We start from the raw sequence: 21,777 nt of genomic DNA, 5'->3' as shown, positions 1-21,777 counted from the left end.
AACTCTGACACCACGTAATGAGCACTCCGTTATAGGGTATTGTGTGTAGAATTTTGAGGACAAACATTTTTATCTTTCAAATATTTGGAAATAAGGCTGTGACAACACAAAATGTGTACGAAGTAAAGCGCTGTGGATATTTCAGCCTTTTCAGCAACACCTTTCTCCATCGCCGGCAGCATCATGTCGCTCGTACGTTTCACCTCGAGGAAATCCCTTTGCAGCTATTTAAAGAAGGGCTTTTCCAGCTTGGCGCCAATGTTGGAACATGCTCCCCGCAGGATCTAAAGAGGCCAAGGTCCCCCTCTTTTGGCCCCTGTAAGACTGCCCTGCTCACCTCTTCCTATCCCCCCCCCACACACACACAGGTCTCCTGATATCCATGACAATGCCGCGTTGCCGTGGCGTCTCCATGGTGAGGCTGGGAATGCCCAGGGGCGGGGTGAGGGTACGCGCGCGGGTGCGAAGGCACTCCCCTCCGCCAAACGGCCCGGCGTTGTTTATGTGCGCCTCAGACGGAGGAGCGGGGCAGCTGGGGTCTTTGTTGTCGGTGATGGAGGAGGGCGGAGGCGGCTCTCAGGGGACCGAGGCGGTGGTGCGGGCAAGGGGGCCCCCCTCGTATGCAGGAGTCACTGCTAACTTGCACCCCTGACACCCCACAAATGTGATGCTGACACAATGGCTTGCATAGACTCCATAAAAAAACTTTTTTTTTTTTTACCCTTGGTTAAAGGCCTACTGAAAGCCACTACTAGCGACCACGCCGTCTGATAGTTTATATATTAAAGATGAAATATTAACATTGCAACACATGCCAATACGGCCTTTGTAGTTTACGAAATTGCAATTTTAAATTTCGCGCCAAAATGTCTCGGTATTTTGTTCCAGAATCGTTCCCAGCTATTTAGCTCGTCTGTTTTCATCGCGAAATTCCACAGTATTCTGGACATCTGTGTTGCTGAATCTATTGCAGTTTGTTTCAATGGACAATGGAGACATCAAAGAAGAAAGCTGTTGGTGGGAAGCGGTGTATTGCGGCCGGCTTTAGTGACACAAACACAGCCGGTGTTTCATTGTTTACATTCCCGAAAGATGACAGTCAAGCTCTCCCGTCCAAAGGCAAAACCCAGTAACTCAATTTTGGTACAAAACTGAGCTGATAATAATTTTGGAGTTCCTAGGTGATATGCTTTACTTTAGTGTATGCGATATTGTGATTTGTTCCGTAAGTAAGCTGTTACGCGCATGGCAGGACCTAGCAACTACCACATAACCGCGTAGATACAACAGAAAAACCTAGTATCTCAAGGGACCAATCGGAGTTGCAAGCACCTTCATTAAATGTATTGTTCTTGATTCTTCCCCTTGCATACTCTTTTGGGCAGATAACTGTGGAGGTCAAAATAAAAACTGGACCAATGTGCAAACGCAGAATGGGGCCCACCCGAGATTGTGATAAAATATCTGGAGAAAGGGAACACGTTCATGAGAGCAGATTCAATCCATGGCTCAAATCGGCAAGAAAATGAAAGCTCAAGAAAACATCTATACGTTTGACGACGTTGTAGATCTTTGTAAGACAGCATCAAGATCGATTGGTTTTCCCTTTGTTTTCGCAAAATCCGCTAGAAGTGAGTTACTAGGTTTTGCCTTTGGACGGGAGAGCTTTACTATGGAACAGAGATGTCGAGCGAACACGGTTGGATTGGACCACACACACAAGGTACAGTGTATTATGCAGCGATCATTTCGAAAAATATCGTGTTTCGAAGAGGGTCCCTTGCGAAGGGCAGAGATGGGCATCGCCAGCACCCGTCGACTGGTGCTGAAGAAAGGTGCGGGGATGACCTTCAGGTTGTACAGGTACGACCATATAATCTCACTAAAACACTAGTAACACAATAAGCAGATAAGAGATTTTACAGAATTATCCTAGTAAATGTGTCTAATAACATCTGAATTGCTCCCACTGCCCTCTAGTCTTTTTTTTTTCTAGTCCTTCACTCTCACTTTCCTCATCCACAAATCTTTCATCCTCACTCAAATTAATGGGGAAATCGTCGCTTTCTCGGTCCGAATCGCTCTAGCTGCTGGTGGCCATGGTTGTAAACTATGTTCAGATGTGAGGAGCTCCACAACCCGTGACGTCACACGCACATCATCTGCTACAGGCAAGGCTTTTTTATTAGCGACCAAAAGTTGGGAACTTTATCGTCAATGTTCTCTACTAAATCCTTTCAGCAAAAATATGGCAATATCGTGAAATGATCAAATATGACACATAGAATGGACCTGCTATCCCCGTTTGAATAAGAAAATCTCATTTCAGTAGGCCTTTAAATGTTGGAGTTTGTTTGCAGTATAAATCACTTGTGATTAGGAAAAATGTGGAAAAAAAAATGAACTTATTCGCTGTTGCCAGAGTTGTCAGCGCTTCCCAACTGGGGGAAGGGCGTGAAAACTTGAATTTGGTATTCGCAAAATCTGATGTTTTGTAATGTGTGGCGCAAATTTGTATAATGAATTTATCTTCACAGCAGACAATGTTCCTGCAAGTTGTATGAGGATGTGTAAATGTGCCTTTTTCCTTCACTTGTTGCTCCATCTTTGCAAACATACTCAAGTAGATCAGGATATTCTAACTAGTGTTGTCCCGATACCAATATTTTAGTACTGGGGGGAGTTTTTCCTTGCCCTTATGTGGGCTCTACCGAGGATGTCATTGTGGTTTGTGGACCCCTTTGAGACACTTGTGATTTTGGGCTATATAAATAAACACTGATTGATTGATTGATAGTACTGGTACCAAAAATGTATTTTGATACTTTTCTAAATAAATGTCATCATTGGCTTTATTTTGAACTAACAAATCTTAGAGTACATGAAACATATGTTTATTATTTTATTTTAGTCTTTAAATGAAATATTGAACATAGTAGACAACTTGTCTTTTAGTAGTAAGTAAACAAACAAAGACTCCTAATTAGTCTGCAGTAACATATTGTGTCATTTATACACCTATTATTTTCTACACATTATGAGGGACAAACTGTAAAAAATGATTATTAATCTCCTCTTTCATTTACTGTTAATATCTGCTTATTTTCTGTTGTAATATGTTCTATCTACACTTCTGTTCAAATGTAATAATCACTTATTCTTCTCTTCTTTGATACATGTGTTTTTATATTTTTTTGCATTTTGGTCCGGGACCCTTTGGGACTGTGTGACAAGGGGTGGCACTTTCGTGACCTCTGTGGTACTTTTTTTGTGGACTTCTGGATTTGCCTCCCGGGAGCCTTTTGGCCCTGGAGACCAGCTGCAGGGTCTTTGCCACACCAGAGTCTGTTTGGAGGGACTGGCGGAGATGCGGATGAGGGGACAGGGCAGCGGAGCTAGCACTGAGCGCTGGGACGGAGAGGCTTTTGCTGTGTCTCGACTGGGTGAGCAGGTGTCGGAGACCTCAGTCACCTTGGACGTATCCTCGCTCATCCATGCGGACTGGACACTGGCCGAGAGTGGAGTCGGCTGTTTTGGTTGCTTTGTTGGGTCTGCTCCTGTCTCTGGCCATGCTCCCTCCTCCCCAGCAGACGATGGCGTGGAACACCGCAGAGGCCACCACAGTGGATATGTTTATTTTACTTTTTATTCATAGCTTTATGTAGAAGTGTCTGGTTGTATCTGCTGCTTTAATGTCTTTAATGTCCTCTGTGTTCTTTGATGTTTGATGTTTCCCTCTTACACACATGGAAGAGGGATGTGTACTATGGCTATGAGTTGTTGTTTTTTTTTTTTTTTTTCCCTTGGCCTCAGTCTGCACCCCCAATCCAGGGCCCAGGCTAAGACCGATTTTTTTTAATTTTTTTTTAATCTTCTATTCTTTTCTCCCCCCCCCCCTTGTTTACCTGGATGTCATCTTTTTTGTAAGGGACGCTGGAAGCCGGCAGACCCGTCAGCGATCCTGTTCTGTCTCCCTGTAATGTTTGTCTGATCTTGAATGGGATTGTGCTGAAAATTGTAATTTTCCTGAAGGAACTCTCCTGACAGAATAAATAAAGTACTATCTAATCTAATCTAACTTTACATTAGTTTTGGATGATACCACACGTTTAGGTATCGATGCGATACCCAGTAGTTACATTGGTCCTATTCAAAGTCCTCATGTATGCAGGGACGTATTTACTGACTTTATAAACAGACAAACCCCGTTTCCAAAAGTTGGGAAATTGTGTTAGATGTAAATATAAACAGAATACAATGATTTGCAAATCAACCCATATTCAGTTGAATATGCTACAAAGACAACATATTTGATGTTCAAACTCCTAAACATTTTTTTTGTGTGCAATTAATCATTAACTTTAGAATTTGATGCCAGCAACATGTGACAAAGAAGTTGGGAAAGGTGGCAATAAATACTGATCAAGTTGAGGAATGCTCATCAAACACTTATTTGGAACATCCCACAGGTGTGCAGGCTAATTGGGAACAGGTGGGTGCCATGATTGGGTATAAAAGCAGCTTCCATGAAATGCTAAGTAATTCACAAACAAGGATGGGGTGAGGGTCACCACTTTGTAAGCAAATTGTCAAACAGTTTTAGAACAACATTTCTCAACAAGCTATTGCAAGGAATTTAGGGATTTTACCATCTACGGTCTGTAAAACCATCAAAAAGTTCAGGGAATCTGGAGAAATCACTGCACGTAAGCGATGATAATACGGACCTTTGATCCCTCAGGCAGTACTGCATCAAAAACCGACATCCGTGTGTAAAGGATATCACCACATGGGCTCAGGAACACTTCATAAAACCACTGTCAGTAACTACAGTTGGTCGCTACGTCTGTATAAATGCAAGTTAACACTACTATGCAAAGTCAAACCCATTTATCAACAATATCCTGAAAGGCCGCGGGCTTGGCTGGGCCCGAGCTCACCTAAGATAGACTGATGCAAAGTGGAAAAGTGTTCTGTGGTCTGACAAGTCCACATTTCAAATTATATTTGGAAACAGAGGACGTGGTGTCCTCCAGAACAAAGAGGAAAATAACCATTTGGATTGTTATAGGCGCCAAGTTCAAAAGCCAGCATCTGTGATGGTATGGGGGTGTATTAGTGCCCAAGGCATGGGTAACTTACACATCTGTGAAGGCACCATTAATGCTGAAAGGTACATACAGGTTTTGGAGCAACACATGTTGTCATCCAAGCAACGTTATCATGGACGCCCCTGCTTATTTCAGCAAGACAAGTGTTACAACAGCATGGCTTCGTAGTAAAAGAGTGCGGGTACTTTCCTGGCCTGCCTGCAGTCCAGACCTGTCTCTCATGGAAAATGTGTGGCGCATTATGAAGCGTAAAATACGACAACAGAGACCCCGGACTGATGAACGACTGAAGCTCTACATAAAACAAGAATGGGAAAGAATTCCACTTTCAAAGCTTCAACAATTAGTTTCCTCAGTTCCCAAACATTTATTGAGTGTTGTTAAAAGAAAAGGTGATGTAACACAGTGGTGAACATGCCCTTTCCCAACTACTTTGGCACGTGTTGCAGCCATGAAATTGTAAGTTAATTATTATTTGCAGAAAAAAAACAAAGTTTATGAGTTTGAACATCAAATCCAGGGCAACGGAAAGAAAACAGGTTCACCATGAAAAACTGCTGAAACACGGGAGAAGACATCAAGCCACGGAGAGGAAACCAAAATAGAGCATAAAGCTTCGCTTACGGTTCACCATATGAGAACTAAGTTCCCGCGAGGATCCCTGAGTCCCCTGGTCTTTTAAGCAGCTCGCCCTCATTAATTCCAGGTGTGTGGAATGGCAATCGCCTGCAGGCTTTTAGCTGCGTGGGCGTGTCCGAGCGTGCTGTCAGCTGAGAGAGCGCATGTGGGCGTGGCCTGCGCTGCGCTCGTCATGAGGCACAGATGTGAAGTGAAGTGAATTATTTTTATATAGCGCTTTTCTCTAGTGACTCAAAGCGCTTTTACATAGTGAAACCCAATATCTAAGTTACATTTAAACCAGTGTGGGTGGCACTGGGAGCAGGTGGGTAAAGTGTCTTGCCCAGGGACACAACGGCAGTGACTAGGATGGCGGAAGCGGAAATCGAACCTGCAACCCTCAAGTTGCTGGCACGGCCACTCTACGCAACCGAGCTATACCGTCCTGGTATAGCATTGGATTACGCCCTGACCGTGACAATAGTATCACGGTACTAGCGATAGTACCGTGAGAGGCTAACCTCTTCCAACCTCCGAGGACAGAGCTCCGTACTATGGGAGACCGGGCTTTCTGCTGCGCCACTCCCAGTCTGTGGAACGCTCTCCCTGACCACCTGAGGCCACCACAGACTGTCGATGCTTTCTTTTTTTAAAACAAAAGCCTTTTTTAGATATATTCGTGCTAGTTCTAGCTACCAAGCTGTTCTAGATTTCATTTTATTTTTATTTTTATTATCTTTTTATTTCTTTCTTTAGAACTAAAATACAAAAGTGTATGAGCTGGTGGCGAATGAATCCCGCTCTCAGCTTGGAACCTTCAAATAAAATGATAAAGTACATACACACATGAATACAATCACTAATAATAGCTCTCTCTCTCTCTCTTCTGTCCTCCTCCTCGATTGTCCTCATTTCACCTCGTCAACATTCTCCATCCCGCTCCTTTTCCCTCCACCCCTCCACTCCCCCATCCCTTCCTGCCACCCTCCACCAATCACGTCCTCCCACTTCACGATCCCCTCCTCGCCTTCCCTCTGGCAGTGCCCATGGGGGTCTTCCCCCCACCCCTGCAGCAGGTGTTCCAAGCCCCGCGTCGGCCAGGAATGGGCACCGTGGGCAAACCCATCAAGCTGCTGGCCAACTACTTCGAGGTGGAGATCCCCAAGATGGATGTCTACCACTACGAGGTGGACATCAAGCCCGACAAGTGCCCCCGACGAGTCAACAGGCGAGTGGTGGCGACAAACGACAAATTGGTTAATTGAAATTAACCAACAGTCTCCTTTAAAGGGGAACATTATCACCAGACCTATGTAAGCGTCAATATATACCTTGACGTTGCAGAAAAAATACCATATGTTTTTTTAACCGATTTCCGAACTCTAAAAGGGTGAATTTGGCGATCTAAACGCCTTTCAATTGTTCGCTGTCGGAGCGATGACCTTTCACCCGTGACGTCACAATGGGAAGCAATCCACCATTTTCTCAAACACATTACACACACAAGTCAAATCAGCTCTGTTATTTTAATTTTTTTCGACTGTTTTCCGTACCTTGGAGACATCATGCCTCGTCGGTGTGTTGTCGGAGGGTGTAACAACACGAACAGGGACGGATTCAAGTTGTCTTACGTAGAGTGTGCATCAATTAGCACGGCATGCTAATCGATGCTAACATGCTATTTAGGCTAGCTGTATGTACATATTGCATCGTTATGTAGCTATATTTGCGTCCAGCCTTTCCCTCCACCCACATTTAATGCCAAACAAACACACACCAATCGACGGATTTAAGTTGCACCAGTGTCAAAAGATGCGAAAGTCCCTCGTTTGGTCTGCACATTTTACCGACGATAGCGATGCTACGACAGAGATGTGTGGATATCCTGCGACACTCAAAGCTGATGCATTTCCAACAATAAAGTCAACGAAATCACAAAGTTGAGTTTTGTTGATGTTATTGACCTATGTGCTAATCAGACATATTTGGTCGCGGCATGACTGCCAGCTAGTCGATGCTAACATGCTATTTAGGCTAGCTGTATGTACATTTGTAGCTATATTTGCATCCAGCCTTTCCCTCTACCCACATTTAATGCCAAACAAACAAATACCAATCGACGGATTTAAGTTGCACCAGTGTCAAAAGATGTTTGGTCTGCACATTTTACCGACGATAGCGATGCTACGACGGAGATGTGTGGATATCCTGCGACACTCAAAGCAGATGCATTTCCAACGATAAAGTCAACGAAATCACAAAGTTGAGTTTTGTTGATGTTATTGACTTATGTGCTAATCAGACATATTTGGTCGCGGCATGACTGCCAGCTAGTCGATGCTAACATGCTATTTAGGCTAGCTGTATGTACATTTGTAGCTATATTTGCATCCAGCCTTTCCCTCTACCCACATTTAATGCCAAACAAACACATATCAATCGACGGACTTAAGTTGCACCAGTGTCAAAAGATGCGAAAGTCCCTCGTTTGGTCTGCACATTTTACCGACGATAGCGATGCTACGACGGAGATGTGTGGATATCCTGCGACACTCAAAGCAGATGCATTTCCAACGATAAAGTCAACGAAATCACAAAGTTGAGTTTTGTTGATGTTATTGACTTATGTGCTAGTCAGACATATTTGGTCGCGGCATGACTGCCAGCTAATCGATGCTAACATGCTATTTAGGCTAGCTGTATGTACATTCGTAGCTATATTTGCATCCAGCCTTTCCCTCTACCCACATTTAATGCCAAACAAACACATACCAATCGACGGATTTAAGTTGCACCAGTGTCAAAAGATGTTTGGTCTGCACATTTTACCGACGATAGCGATGCTACGACAGAGATGTGTGGATATCCTGCGACACTCAAAGCAGATGCATTTCCAACGATAAAGTCAACGAAATCACAAAGTTGAGTTTTGTTGATGTTATTGACTTATGTGTTAATCAGACATATTTGGTCGCGGCATGACTGCCAGCTAATCGATGCTAACATGCTATTTAGGCTAGCTGTAGTTACATTTGTAGCTATATTTGCATCCAGCCTTTTCCTCTACCCACATTTAATGCCAAACAAACACTTACCAATCGACGGATTTAAGTTGCACCAGTGTCAAAAGATGCGAAAGTCCCTCGTTTGGTCTGCACATTTTACCGACGATAGCGATGCTACGACGGAGATGTGTGGATATCCTGCGACACTCAAAGCAGATGCATTTCCAACGATAAAGTCAACGAAATCACAAAGTTGAGTTTTGTTGATGTTATTGACTTATGTGCTAATCAGACATATTTGGTCGCTGCATGACTGCCAGCTAGTCGATGCTAACATGGTATTTAGGCTAGCTGTATGTACATTTGTAGCTATATTTGCATCCAGCCTTTCCTTCCACCCACATTTAATGCCAAACAAAAACTTACCAATCGACAGATTTAAGTTTTTCCAGTAATCTGGTCAAAAGATGCAATCGTTGGTTAGAAGCCGATCGCCAAATAGATTCAATAGCTATTTGCTCAATAGCTTCAGTTTCTTCTTCAATTTTGTTTTTGCTATCTGCCTCCACACTCCAACCATCCGTTTCAATACATGCGTAATCTGTTGAATCGCTTAAGCTGCTGAAATCCGAGTCTGAAGCAGAGCTAATGTCGCTATATCTTGCTGGGCTAACCGCCATGTTTGTTTCTATTGGCATCACTATGTGACGTCACAGGAAAATCGACAGCGGATTTACAGATAGCGAAAATCAGGCACTTTAAAGCCTTTTTTTGGGATATTCCATGATGGATACAATTTTGAAAAAAACTTCGAAAAATAAAATAAACCACTGGAAACTGATTTTTATTGGTTTTAACCCTTCTGAAATTGTTTTAAAACCCCTTCTCACTCCGGCGCTTAGCAAAGGCATGCGGTAATTTTAGGCCTGCGCTTATACATTTGAGTGTGATGTAAGGATACCATCATGAAACGCACATTTAATAAAAAAAAAGGTTATTATGGTCTTACCTTTACTTATAAATGAAGTCCATGCGCAGCTCCTTCTGATCAAAAGTATCAATAACTTGTGTATAGAAGTCTTCTTTATCTTTCCTTTATTACCTCCCACTTCGATTGAAAGTCCAGTTTAGAAAATTGGTTTATTTTAGATATGTAATCCTCCATGTTAAAAGTGCAAGCGAGAAGAAAAAATAAACGATCGCTGCTCACTCTTGCTGCTTGTTGTCACTTCTTCTGCAGCCGAATAGTCGCAAGAAGGATCACTAGCGCCCTCTACCACCAGGAGGAGGGAGTCATTTAATGACTCATATTTGACACACGCAGCTACGGTATATTAATAAAGCTTTGAACAATGGGAGACCGGGCTTTCTGCTCCGCTGCTCCCAGTCTGTGGAACGCTCTCCCTGACCACCTGAGGGCACCTCAGACTGTGGATGCTTTTAAAAAAGGCTTAAAAACCCATCTTTTTAAAAAAGCCTTTCTATAGACATGCATGCTGGTTGTAGCCTTTGGGCTGTTTCTAGTTTTATATTTTATTTATTTTTATTATTACTATTTTTTTTACACTGTGGCACTTTGAGGTTGTTTGCTCAACGTAAAGTGCTTTTTACAAATAATATCTATTATTATTATTATTATTAAAACATAGCTGCTTACTGTTCTTTTTAGCATATTCAATAGCTTGGACCTTAAATCCTACTGAATAGCTCTTAATCTTCTTCTCTTTATGCGATTTCAAATGATTGAAATCAGCCTCCTCCATTTTGAAAATGATGACGTGACGAGTTTGACCCGGCGGAAATTCTAGACATGCGCTAATAAAAATAATATTTTTTTTGAAACGAGTTTGACCCGGCGTTAATCCAGAGCCGGCGGTAATGCTAAGCATGCGCTTATTATTTTGCGAAACGAGTTTGACCCGGCAGTAATTCTAGGCAGGCGCATACTATATACCCGGCGTCAATTCAAGGAAATACGGTAATATTGTAAATCCCACATTCTTTATTTTCATGTAGATTCTGTGTCTCTCATTCGGAAAAAAATGGAAAATACCAGTATGTTTTTTTGAATCAGTCTGTCATCACTTTTTTGGCATTCAATCAGACATTATTGTGAGGTTTTTATTAGGGTTCCTAAAAATAGATATACCGACCCCCAGACATATTTTTTTTCTCTAAATTTGGCCCCTCAAGTCAAAATAACTGCCCAGGCCTGACCTGCACTGTAAGACAGTGTTTCCCATTGTTGTAACACACTTTTCCACCACTTGTGGCAGTAATTACAATATCAAACAAACAAAAGAAGTCTAGGTCGAAACTCATGGAGAAGTTTCTTTAGTGATGAAACTTTGTTTTCATCTACTCTTTATGAATTTTATCCATAGAATATACAGCGGGCCAACAAAAAATGAGTTGTGTGCCGCTGATATCCCCGGGGCCGCACTTTGAACACCACTGACCTATGCTGTTTTGGATGAAATCACGGGATTGATCATAATAAAAATAATCAATTAGATTATGAAACGCCTTTCAAAAAATCCTGTACATTTTAAAGTAATAAAACACTTTGCTTCTTATCTACTAAGATGCAAATACAGAGTGCTAAACAGTGAGTGCAATCTATAATACACTCAGTCATGCTCCTCCCTGTGTGCAATCAGCAGTATCACACATCTATAATCTGAAGCAGCTCTTCCTGAGGGTGTTTCAGTGTTCTAACTTCACCTTTATCTTTACTTTTTACACTGAAATGCGTCCATTCTCTCTTTTCTGTCTACACGCCGTGTCTGCTTGTCGGTACTCTGTGTGTGCGCGCTGCCAAACATGCTCCTCTGCTCGTAAAACCAGCAATGTCACCACATGACGACGAAGCGCTGTCATGTCCATTAAAAAAATTGGGAGCCCTTCCATCCATCCATTTTCTACCGCTTGTCCTTTTCGGTGTCGCAAGGGGTGCTGGAGCCTATCCCAGCTGCATTCTGGACAAGTCGCCACCTCATCGCAGGGCCAACACAGAAAGACAGAACCGGTACTTTTCACACAGATTATAGTCCATCCATCCATCCATCCTTTTTCTACCGCTTATTCCCTTTGGAGTCGGGGGGGGGGGGGCGTTTATATATATATATATATATATATATATATATATATATATATATATATATATATATATGTGTGTGTATATATATATATATGTGTATATATATATATATGTGTGTATATATATATATATGTGTATATATATATATATGTGTGTATATATATATATATATATATATGTGTGTATATATATATATATGTGTGTATATATATATATATATATATATATGTGTATATATATATATATATATATATATATATATATATATATATATATATATATATATATATATATATATATATCCATTTCCTGCCGCTTATTCCCTTTGGGGTCACAGGGGGCGCTGGTGCCTATCTTAGCTACAATCGGGCGGAAGGCGGAGTACACCCTGGACAAGTCGCCATCTCATCACAGGGCACGGAGTATACTACCGTTTTTAATTCATTACTAATAATAATAATAGATTTTATTTGTAAAAAGCGCTTTACATTGAGCAAACAACCTCAAAGTGCTACAGTGTATTAAAAAAAATAAATAGATAATAAAAAGATTGTAAAAAAAATACAAATAAAAACTACGACAGCCTAATAGCTTGAACTAGCACGCATATATCAAAAAAAAAAAAAGCTTTTTTAAAATGAAGGATTGGGGCACCCTCAGGTGGTCAGGGAGAGCGTTCCACGGACTGGGAGCGGCGTAGCAGAAAGCCTGGTCTCCCATAGTTCAGAGCTTTGTCCTCGGAGGTTGGAGGAGGTTAGCCTGTCACGGTCCTATAACTAGAACCTTGATACTATACTAGTACCGGTATACCGTACAAGCCTACCCAACTCAAGTTTTGCTGTGTAAAAGGGAGTTCAAACACTTAAGTGAACTTAACCTTGATGGTCTTCCTACTTCTGATTTCCCCCGATCGATTGCTCCTTCATGAGTTAATAAAGGTGGACCACTCAAGTTTTTGCAATTTTGACACATGATATTGTTACTTAAGACCACTATGATAAGTTAGCGTCCGTCCAATAAAGTTCAGAGAGTCTAGGACTTTCACTCTCTCTCGACTTGAGCGGTTTTCAGACAAAGGCCCCAAAACAATATCCACAGGTCACGCCCTTTGACCTCCCTCTTTTCACACCAGCTCCACCCCCCCACCCCTCCTTTCTGTCCGTCCGCCTGCCCTCCCCCACTCTGCTCTTTTTGTCCCCCCCCGCGACCATGAGATATTGAGTCCAGCAGCTGCATGGTGCAAGAATCGATACTGTGACAGAACAGAAGATGGGTTTAACGCGGCGTCAAAGGCGGCCGCATATTAATGCAATGTTTTGTTTATGGCGCCCTGCAGGGAGGTGGTGGAGTACATGGTGCAACACTTCAAGCCGCAGCTCTTCGGCGACAGGAAGCCCGTGTATGACGGCAAGAAGAACATCTACACCGTCCTGGCGCTCCCCATTGGGAGCGAGAAGGTACAAGTTTATAGTCAAATGCAAATAAAATGAATAGTTTTCCTCTAAAACGACCAGAGGTGGGTAGAGTAGCCAGAAATTGTACTCAAGTAAGAGTACTGTTACTTTAGAGATGTATTACTCAAGTAAAAGTAAGGAGTAGTCACCCAAATATTTACTTGAGTAAAAGTAAAAAGTATGTTGTGAAAAACTACTCAAGCACTGAGTAATTGATGAGTAACCTGTTCGTTTAATAATGACGGCAACAAGTAATGCACAAAAACATAAAAATAGCAATGGTCAAATTCAGAGCCAGGAATATCTCTTCAGCAACTAAAACAATAATATACATTAAATAATATATATTTGGTTTTACACGGTATTGAAAAAGAAATTGAAAATTAATTTTACCTGTGCAAACGCATTATACTATTGGTTAAGTTGTATATTCATAAATGTAAGTTTCTCAATACCCAACCTGTTTTTTGTGCCTTTAAAAAAGATTTAGAACTCTACATTAAAATACTCTACCTCTAACAACCAAAAAGCTGTGAAAACGATGATGCTGTGTTCCACATTTAAGTTATTTACTAAGATTGAGTGAGCCTATGGCTTTGCACTTTGTTTATTTTATATATATATATTTTTTGCTGTCTCTTTTAGTTACTTTGAATTTACAACCCCTGCCGCTGTTTTGTACAGTTTTGTTTACTGTTTTGTACTGTTTTTGTACTTACTTTCATTATTATTTTCAACTGTTTGTAAATGTTAAAATTTATAAATAAAGATTTGTAAAAAAATTTAAAAATAAAGTGTGCAGTTAATCATGTGACCGCCTGGCTCTGTTGTATTGGTGAAACGGCGTCAAACATCACCAGTGACTGCATTTGATTGGTGAAACGGCGTCAAACGTCACCAGCGACTGCGTTTGATTGGTGAAACGGCGTCAAACGTCACCTGCGACTGCATTTGATTGGTGAAACGGAGTCAAACGTCACCAGAGACTGCATTTGATTGGTGAAACGGCGTCAAACGTCACCAGCGACTGCATTTGATTGGTGAAACGGCGTCAAATGTCATCAGCGACTGCATTTGATTGGTGAAACGTAGTCAAACGTCACCAGTGACTGCATTTGATTGGTGAAACGGCGTCAAACGTCACCAGCGACTGCATTTGATTGGTGAAACGGCGTCAAACGTCACCAGCGGCTGCATTTGATTGGTGAAACGGCGTCAAACGTCGCCAGCGACTGCATTTGATTGGTGAAACGGCGTCAAACGTCACCAGCGGCTGCATTTGATTGGTGAAACGGCGTCAAACGTCACCAGCGACTGCATTTGATTGGTGAAACGGCGTCAAACGTCACCAGCGGCTGCATTTGATTGGTGAAACGGCGTCAAACGTCGCCAGCGACTGCATTTGATTGGTGAAACGGCGTATAAATAACTTTAAAATATGGATTTATGTTGATATCTATCTCCGTCAGCACATAAATGGTAAGTTAATTTGTTAACACTTCCACAGAAAAACTACTGCTAATTTGTGTACTAAAACTACGTGCTAACAAACATTCAATGTCCAATGCATGCTGGGTAGTCCAAGCACAGCCTTCAAGTCATTAATTACCCTAGTTGATTAAACGGTGTGTCCCGATACTTTTGTAAACTGAATGAGGAACGTAATTTGGATTTTCAGTCACAGCAGTAAAAAATAGATGACCTCGTTATTTTTCCCAGCCCTTTTGTTTACATCTTTTTCTCGTCTACCCCAACGCCAACCCAGGTGGATTTTGAGGTGACTATCCCCGGCGAGGGCAAGGACCGAATCTTCAAGGTGTCCATCCGTTGGCTGGCCAAGGTGTCGTGGCGCCTGCTGCAGGAGACTCTGGTCAGCGGGAGACTGCAGGTCCCCCTGGACTCAGTCCAAGCCCTGGATGTGGCCATGCGACACTTAGCCTCTATGAGGTACGTGCCGTCATGCACGCCGTTTACCGTGCAACCGCTAATGCACGCGACTCTCAACTATTAGACAATGTTTAGTTCACTTCCTTCACTCTCAACAAAAAGTCATCACAGCTTGATCAGCTTCCGATTCCGTCGTCGTTGGCACACAATTATTCTTTCAAAGGGACTAATGGTAATATTTATTTACATTTAAAACACATCGTTATGGACTAGATCAGTGTTTTTCAACCGCTGTGCCGTGGCACACTGGTGTGCCGTGAGATACAGTCTGGTGTGCCGTGGATAGTTTATATAATTTCACCTAATTGGGTTGAAAATATTTTTTGCAAACCAGTAATTATAAATCCGCATATAATTTGCCATTGAGTGTCGGTGCTGTGCAGAGCGTGGCAGAGTAACCGTGTAATACTCTTCCATACCAGTAAGTGGCAGCAGGTAGCTAATTGCTTTGTAGACGTCGGAAACACGGTTTGTCGTGATCACAATATGCAGACGACAGCGGGAGGCAGCGTGCAGGTAAAAAAGGTATCTAATGCTTACCGTATTTCCTTGAATTGCCGCCGGGGGGCGCTAATTAATTTAAAACCTCTTCTCACTCCGGCGCTTACCAAAGGCAAGCGGTAAATTTAGGCCTGCGCTTATAAATTTGAGTGTGATGTAAGGACACCATCATGAAAAGCACATTTAATAGAAAATTTTTTATTATGGTCTTACCTTTACTTATAAATGAAGTCCATGCGCAGCTCCTTCTGATCAAAAGCATCAATAACTTGTTTATAGAAGTCTTCCTTATCTTTCTTCAGTTTTAAAAGTCTCTCTGTCTCGATGGAGATCTTCCTTTATTACCTCCTGCTTCGATTGAAAGTCCAGTTTAGAAAACTGTTTTATTTTAGATATGTAATCCTCCATGTTAAAAGTGCAAGCGAAAGGAAAAAATAAATGATCGCTGCTCAATCTTGTGGCTTGTTGTCACTTCTTCTGCAGCCGAGTAGTCGCAAGAAGGATCACTAGCGCTCTCTTCCACCAGGAGGCGGGAGTCATTTAATGACTCATATTTGACACACGCAGCTACGGTATATTAATAAAACATAGCTGCTTACTGTTCTTATTAGCATATTCAATAGTTTGGACCTTAAATCCTACTGAATAGCTCTTAATCTTCTTTCCCTTCATGCGATTTCAAATTATTGAAATCAGCCTCCTCCATTTCGTGACGTGACGAGTTTGACCCGGAGGAAATTCTAGTCATGTGCTAATTATTTTGCGAAATGAGTTTGACCCGGCGGAAGTTCTAGATATGCGCTAATAAAAATAATATTTTGCGAAATGAGTTTGACCCGGTGCTAATCCTGTGCCGGCGGTAATGCTAAGCATGCGCTAATCATTTTGCGGAACGAGTTTGACCCGGCAGTAATTCTAGGCAGGCGCATACTATATACCCGGCGGCAATTCAAGGAAATACGGTAAACCAAAAATAAACAAAAGGCGAGTGCCCCTAATAAATAGGCATTGAAGCTTAGGCAAGGCTGTGGAGAAGGAAACTGAAACTGAAATGGCTGCAAACAAAAACAGAACGCTGGACGACAGCAAAGACTTACAGCGTGTAGAAGCAGCAGACGGCGTCCACAAAGTACATCCGTGCATGACATGACAATCAAGAACAAAATAGTAGCGCAAGACAAGAAGTAAAACACTACACACAGGAAAACAGCAAAAAAACAAAAAAATAATTCACGGTGTTAAAAAATTAATTATAATTTTTTTTTACTGTTTACTTTTAGCACAATAATCTCGAGATCAGCTTCAGATCCATCCTTTAAATTATAAGTTTGTTTGTTGTTCATTTTTGTTTGTTTGTTCGTTGTAGGCCATTCTTTTGAAAAAAAACTGCTGTTTTTTATATGGCAAACACAAAATATGCAACATTTTCCCCCAAAGAATATCTCAAAGTGGAATATTTAATGTGACGTAATTGGAGCATAGAATAGGTCAATAATTCATAATAATGTTGATTTTGATTTTGATTCATGCTTTGTGTTATTAGACTAAAACATTGCAACAATTTATTATTACATTTAAATGGGTTGTACTTGTATAGCGCTTTTCTACCTTCAAGGTACTCAAAGCGCTTTGACACTACTTCCACATTTACCCATTCACACACACATTCACACACTGATGGAGGGAGCTGCCATGCAAGGCCCCAACCAGCACCCATCAGGAGCAAGGGTGAAGTGTCTTGCTCAGGACACAATGGACGTGACGAGGTTGGTACTAGGTGGGATTTGAACCAGGGACCCTCGGGTTGCGCACAGCCACTCTCCCACTGCGCCATGCCACCTGTTTGCTCTTTTATACCACGTTTGTTTGTCTGTTTTTTTTTTTATCGTATTATTAGAATGTGTTGTCGGGCCGTTAAAAATGACCTGTGTCCCCCAAATGGCCCCCGGGCTGCACTCTTGACACACCTGGCTTGCATGCATAACTTTCTCCGACTTTCTAAGACGTGATTTATGCCACTTCTTTTCCCGTCTCATTTTGTCCACCAAACTTATAACGTTGTGCATGAATGCACAAAGGTGAATTTTGTTGATGTTATTGACTTATGTGGAGTGCTAATTAGACATATTTGGTCACTGCATGACTGCAAGCTAATCCATGCTAGCGTGCAATTTAGGCTAGCTATATGTACATATTGCATCATTATGCCTCATTTTTAGGTATATTTGAGCTCATTTAGTTTCCTTTAAGTCATGGGTGTCAAACTCTGGCCCGCGGGCAAAATATGGCCCGCCGTTTAATTTTATTTGGCCCTTTAGGCAATATCATTTTAACATTAGAGCTGGCCCGCCGGTAACACATTCACCGCTAATACTCATACTTGTCAACCCTACCGATTTTGCCGGGAGACTCACAAAGTTTAGTGCCCTTCCCGAAAATCTCCCTGGGCAACCATTCTCCCGATTTCCACCCGGACAACAATATTGGGAGCGTGCCTTAAAAGCACTGCCTTTAGCGTCCTCTACAACATGCCGTCACGTCCTCTTTTCCTCCATATAAACATCGTGCTGGCTAAGTCACATAATATATGCGGCTTTCACACACACATACTTGGCCAACAGTAAGTCATACAGGTCACACTGAGGGTGGCCGTATAAACAACTTTAACATTGTTACAAATATGCGCCACCCTGTGAACCCACACCAAACAAGAATGACAAAACACATTTTCGGGAGAACACCCGCACCGTAAAACAACATAAACACAACAGAACAAATACCCAAAACCCCTTGCAGCACTACCTGTACCGGAACGCTATAATATACACCCCCCGCTACCACCAAACCCCGCCCACCTCTTTTTTATTTTATTTTCGAATTTGTTAGCCTGTGGAAAAAGTTAATGTTGATATTTACCTCAAAAGAGGCATTATTTTTTAAATAAAATTTTATTTAATATACCACTGATGTTTTTTCGCTTGTTTTTTGAAAGTTGATTTTGCACTATTACGTTATATAAGCTCTGCCTGTTCCATGGGAGGAAGCCGGAGTACCCGGAGGGAACCCACGCAGTCACGGGGAGAACATGCAAACTCCACACGGAAAGATCCCGAGCCCCGGGATTGAACCCAAGATTACTCAGGACCTTCGTATTGTGAGGCAGATGCACTAACCCCTTTTCCACCATGCTGCCCTACTTAAGCCTTGCTTGTTCAATATTCATTGCAAAACTTGTTTGGGTCCCTATTAAAAGGTTCATTTCTTCAACCTTGTCCCGCAGCTTTGTTCAGTTTTAAATTTTGGCCCACTCTGTATATGAGTTTGACACCCCTGCTTTAAGTTCTCATAATTCAATTTATATCTCATGACACACTATATGTATGTAATATTGCTTTGAATTTTTTGCGGCTCCAGACAGATTTGTTTGTGTATTTTTAGTCCAATATGGCTCTTTCAACACTTTGGGTTGCCGACTCCTGGTGTAGACGTTACTCCACAACTAGGTAGCCATTTAAAATCCTATTGCATTTCTTGTATCTTTTACAGTTCCATTCTCCTTCTAATCAGCGTTTAAACAGGAAGATGAATTGTGCAGTTTGAGCCAACAGGGGTCAGCAGAAGGCCATAGATCAGATCAGGATGTGGGGCCACCTCATTCCTCTGCACAGTAGGCATAAAAACCTTATTTACAGGGGTTATTTTTAACATTATTTTAGGAAACACTCCAAACCAAAAACGATGTAAACTTTGATTTGATAAACTCATTCATGAAATTGACACAATGTATGTATTTTTAAGGATTTTAAAGATGATAAAAAAAAACGCTTGTAAGATGCAGCTAATTGGAGTTACTGTTCTATTTATATAATGTAGTAACAGACACCTTCAGAACAACATGTAACATGTACAATATACACACTGCAAGTATATGTATATATATATATATATATATATATATATATATATTTATATTTAAAAAAAACTAACGAAAAAACATCAGTGGTATATTAAATAATATGTAATTTAAAAAATGAATGCTTCTTTTCTATTTGCAGCCTTCTGAGGTAAATATCAACATTAACTTTTTCCACAGGCTAACAAATTTGAAAATAAAATAAAAATGAGGTGGGCGGGGTTTGGTGGTAGCGGGGGGGGGTGTATATTATAGCGTTCCGGTAGAGTTGGTGCTGCAAGGGGTTCTGGGTATTTGTTCTGTTGTGTTTATGTTGTGTTACGGTTGCGGGTGTTCTCCCGAAATGTGTTTTGTCATTCTTGTTTGGTGTGGGTTCACAGTGTGGCGCATATTTGTAACAATGTTAAAGTTGTTTATACGGCCACCCTCAGTGTGACCTGTATGACTGTTGGCCAAGTATGTGTGTGTGAAAGCCGCATATATTATGTGACTTGGCCAGCACGCTGTTTATATGGAGGAAAAGAGGACATGACGGCATGTTGTAGAGGACGCTAAAGGCAGTGCTTTTAAGGCACCCTCCCAATATTGTTTGAACACCCTTGTTTCGTACAGCTAAACAAGGATAAATATCACATTTATATAGGTGGTATAGCTTGGTTGGTAGAGCGGCCGTGCCAGCAACATGAGGGTTGCAGGTTCGATCCCCGCCGTTGTGTCCTTGGGCAAGACACTTTACCCACCTGCTCCCAGTGCCACCCACACTGGTTTAAAATGTAACTTAGATATTGGGTTTCACTATGTGAAGCGCTTTGAGTCACTAGAGAAAAAGCGCTATATAAATATAAAAAAACAAAAAAAAAACAATGACTAATATTTTGGTCTCATGCAGCAAACCCACCTGTGACCACTTTGAACAAGTTTTACTGTGTTTTTTAAAACGTGACACCACCTCCCTTGGCGATCTCACCCTCACTCACTTCTCCATCCTTTTGCCAATGAAGGTACACTCCAGTGGGCCGCTCCTTTTTCTCCCCACCCGAGGGGTACTACCACCCTCTGGGCGGGGGCAGGGAGGTGTGGTTCGGCTTCCACCAGTCGGTGCGGCCCGCCATGTGGAAGATGATGCTCAATATTGACGGTGAGTCACACGCTGACCAGCATGTTAGGTCAGAGTCTTCCCGGCATGGCATGATGTGATGAGTGGGACGCAGGGGGGAGGAAAGTTGTTGCATACCTTCAATTATGCATTCATGATACCGTATTTCTTTGAATTGCCGCCGGGTATATAGCATGCGCCTGCCCTGAATTACTGCCGGGTCAAACTCGCTTCGCAAAATAATTAGCGCATGCTTAGTATTAAACTCACGACATAACGAGTGACACTTCCCCTGTCATCATTTTCAAAATGGAGGAAGCTGATTTCAATGCCGGTAATTTGAAATCGCATAAAGGGAAAAAGATTAAGAGCTATTCAGTAGGATTTAAGGTCCAAGCTATTGAATATGCTAAAAAGAACAGTAAGCAGCTATGTTTTATTAATATACCATAGCTGCGTGTGTCAAATGTGAGTCATCAAATGACTCCCGCCTCCAGGTGGTAGAGGGCGCTAGTGATCCTTCTTGCGACAATGAGTGACACGACGGACCTTTTAGGATGTAACACCACTACTCCTATGCTGGTTATGTAAACAACCGGGCTGAAATAAAGCATGTTCCAGTCCTAAATACCCAGTGCATTATTCATACAATAACACTTCCTGGTGGCAGCGGTGGGATAAAGAGATCACCCACGTAGCAGAACGGGAGGGGGAGTTGTCCGAGGATAATTCTGTCGTCGCCCGCTCTTGAGAAGCCGAACTAACTGATAGCAGCGGTCTGATAGCGGTTTTCTAAACTGGACTTTCAATCGAAGCAGGAGGTAATAAAGGAATATCTCCATCGAGACAGAGAGACTTTTAAAACTGAAGAAAGATAAGGAAGACTTCTGTAAACAAGTTATCGATGCTTTTGATCAGAAGGAGCTCTCATGGACTTCATTTATAAGTAAAGGTAAGACCATAATAACGTTTTTTTTTTTTTTTATTAAATGTGCTTTTCATGATGGTATCCTTACATCACACTCAAATTTT

General features: G+C 41.8%; 1 protein-coding gene across 2 annotated transcripts in view; it reads left to right on the top strand.

The window, feature by feature from the left end:
- Window positions 1-21,777, top strand: part of ago1 (argonaute RISC component 1) — a 79,214-nt gene that overhangs the window by 17,568 nt on the left and 39,869 nt on the right. For both annotated transcript variants that reach the window (XM_061915163.1, XM_061915162.1), the window contains exons 2-5: window positions 6,771-6,957; window positions 13,171-13,291; window positions 15,054-15,235; window positions 20,651-20,787. In XM_061915163.1, the coding sequence (XP_061771147.1) occupies window positions 6,771-6,957; window positions 13,171-13,291; window positions 15,054-15,235; window positions 20,651-20,787 (627 nt within the window). The remainder of the gene's footprint in view (window positions 1-6,770; window positions 6,958-13,170; window positions 13,292-15,053; window positions 15,236-20,650; window positions 20,788-21,777) is intronic.

This window comes from Nerophis ophidion, linkage group LG11, assembly GCF_033978795.1.
Source record: "Nerophis ophidion isolate RoL-2023_Sa linkage group LG11, RoL_Noph_v1.0, whole genome shotgun sequence".
Lineage (NCBI taxonomy): Eukaryota > Metazoa > Chordata > Actinopteri > Syngnathiformes > Syngnathidae > Nerophis > Nerophis ophidion.
The sequence above is the reverse complement of the archived record's forward strand: the minus strand, read 5'-3'. Positions and strand labels throughout refer to the sequence as shown.